The following is a 2,500-nucleotide window of genomic DNA, read 5'->3' as shown; positions in this document are numbered from 1 at the left end:
AATCATCAACTGGTCGGGCTTATCCAGGCCTGCTGCTGGAGAGCTGCCAGCGGTTTCTGTCTCTCTCTCTCTCTCTCTCTCTCTCTCTCTCTCTCTCTCTCTCTCTCTCTCTCGCTCTCTCTCTCTCTCTCTCTCTCTCTCTCTCTCTCTCTCTCTCTCTCTCTCTCTCTCTCTCTCTCTCTCTCTCTCTCTCTCTCTCTCTCTCTTTCTAGAGAGTTTCTGCAGGCATCTCTCTCTTCATTAAAAGTTGCACCCCCCTCCCCACACCTCCTGCACACATAGGCTTGTGAGACAGTAAGAAACAGTAGACCAACTACACTATATAGACAGTAAACACACTACACCAGGGGTAGGCAACCCTAGGCACGGGGGGCAGCAGTATAATTTTTTTTTATTATTTCAATTTAGCTGGAAATACATTGCTACATCATTCAGTAACATTTGCAGAGCCTTATAACAAAAACATTATTACGGTCACCATTGTGACCAGTGGGATTAATCAACAAATCTTATTATTTATTTTTCTATTTCATTGAACATTGCACATGTTAAAAGCCTTTTATTTTTATTTTTTAATGTGAGTATTACCAAGTCAACTTGTGTTCTTAAAACAATGACAATAAACATAGTTTTATTAGGTTGAAATAATGTGGTTGTGTACTTATTTTTCTGTTAACTTATTATGGATTGAAAACTGAAAACCTTAATGCACAGTAACTGAACTCAATCTTTTTAAGTTCTGGTAACTTATACTATAGACAGTAAACAGACTACACTATAGAGACAGTAAACAGACTACACTATAGAGACAGTAAACAGACTACACTATAGAGACAGTAAACAGACTACACTATAGAGACAGTAAACATACTACACTATAGAGACAGTAAACAGACTACACTATAGACAGTAGACAGACTACACTATATACAGTAAACAGACTACACTATATACAGTAAACAGACTACACTATAGAGACAGTAAACAGACTACACTATAGAGACAGTAAACAGACTACACTATAGAGACAGTAAACAGACTACACTATAGCGACAGTAGACAGACTACACTATAGAGACAGTAAACAGACTACACTATAGACAGTAAACAGATTACACTATAGAGACAGTAAACAGACTACACTATAGAGACAGTAGACAGACTACACTATAGAGACAGTAAACAGACTACACTATAGAGACAGTAAACAGACTACACTATAGAGACAGTAAACAGACTACACTATAGAGACAGTAAACAGACTACACTATATACAGTAAACAGACTACACTATAGACAGTAAACAGACTACACTATAGAGACAGTAAACAGACTACACTATAGACAGTAAACAGACTACACTATAGAGACAGTAAACAGACTACACTATAGAGACAGTAGACAGACTACACTATAGAGACAGTAGACAGACTACACTATAGACAGTAAACAGACTACACTATAGAGACAGTAAACAGACTACACTATAGAGACAGTAAACAGACTACACTATAGAGACAGTAGACAGACTACACTATAGAGACAGTAGACAGACTACACTATAGAGACAGTAGACAGACTACACTATAGAGACAGTAGACAGACTACACTATAGAGACAGTAAACAGACTACACTATAGAGACAGTAGACAGACTACGCTATAGAGACAGTAGACAGACTACACTACAGGGCTTGGGTAAAAAAAACAAGGCTTTTCTCTTGGACCAGTGAACAGGTTCAGCCTGCTGCCTGTTGCATGTGGGACAGTTCATTTCTACATTGAAGCCATAACCACAGTCTTCCCTTATGGAACATAACTCTCACCGGGGCATTATATGGCAGAAAGGAGACGTGTGTCTCTAATGAACAACGGAATGTGTATATATTATATAACGTTAGTTACTTGTACTGCAGATGTCCTCTTTCAGTGAAAACGAGAATAATGAATCAGTCAAAAATGATTCCCAAATTCCAAATCGTTCAGCCCTACTTGTACTCACGAAATGTCTTCACTTGCCATTTTGAATAAGTGGGCCCAGTTAAAACAACAACAAAAAAGTGCTTATTCTTTTTCTCTTCCAATCGCCACCGCATAGGAGCCAGAACACTCTAATGTATATCAGAGAAGAACAAGAGGCTTGCAGAGAAGGGCAGGGCTCGTACAATACAAGGTATGGGAGCGAGTGCCCACATGGGAAGGGGCAGGAGAGGTTAGATGTTCTTTGTCACACACCTTCTGTAGACGTAGTTCCATAAGGGCCTTGGTTTTCCTTTTTGTCTCGTGACGTCTCCCTCTTTCGATCTCCATTCTTGTCCAAACTGTTGTTGTCGCTTTGGGGGTTGATCACATTTCTGTGTTTGGCATTTCTTTGTGTTCCTTGGCCCGCATGTCTCACTCTAGCTTCATTATATCCATCTTTCCACCTGTGTGTAGAAACATAGCAAAGCAGGCATTCCTAGAGACTTTACAGGACAACCTCATTGAGATGGACATCCTGG

General features: G+C 39.6%; 1 protein-coding gene across 1 annotated transcript in view; it reads left to right on the top strand.

Moving 5' to 3' along the window:
* Positions 1 to 2,500, top strand: part of tenm4 (teneurin transmembrane protein 4) — a 345,863-nt gene that overhangs the window by 182,740 nt on the left and 160,623 nt on the right. Inside the window, exon 6 of the mRNA XM_084310380.1 lies at positions 2,436 to 2,500. This exon is cut by the window's right edge and continues 34 nt beyond it. Coding sequence (XP_084166506.1) covers positions 2,436 to 2,500 — 65 coding nt within the window. The remainder of the gene's footprint in view (positions 1 to 2,435) is intronic.

This window comes from Notolepis coatsorum (genome assembly GCF_963971535.1).
Source record: "Notolepis coatsorum genome assembly, chromosome: 1".
In the NCBI taxonomy this organism is placed as follows: domain Eukaryota; kingdom Metazoa; phylum Chordata; class Actinopteri; order Aulopiformes; family Paralepididae; genus Notolepis; species Notolepis coatsorum.
This window is presented reverse-complemented; position numbering and strand designations above follow the sequence as displayed.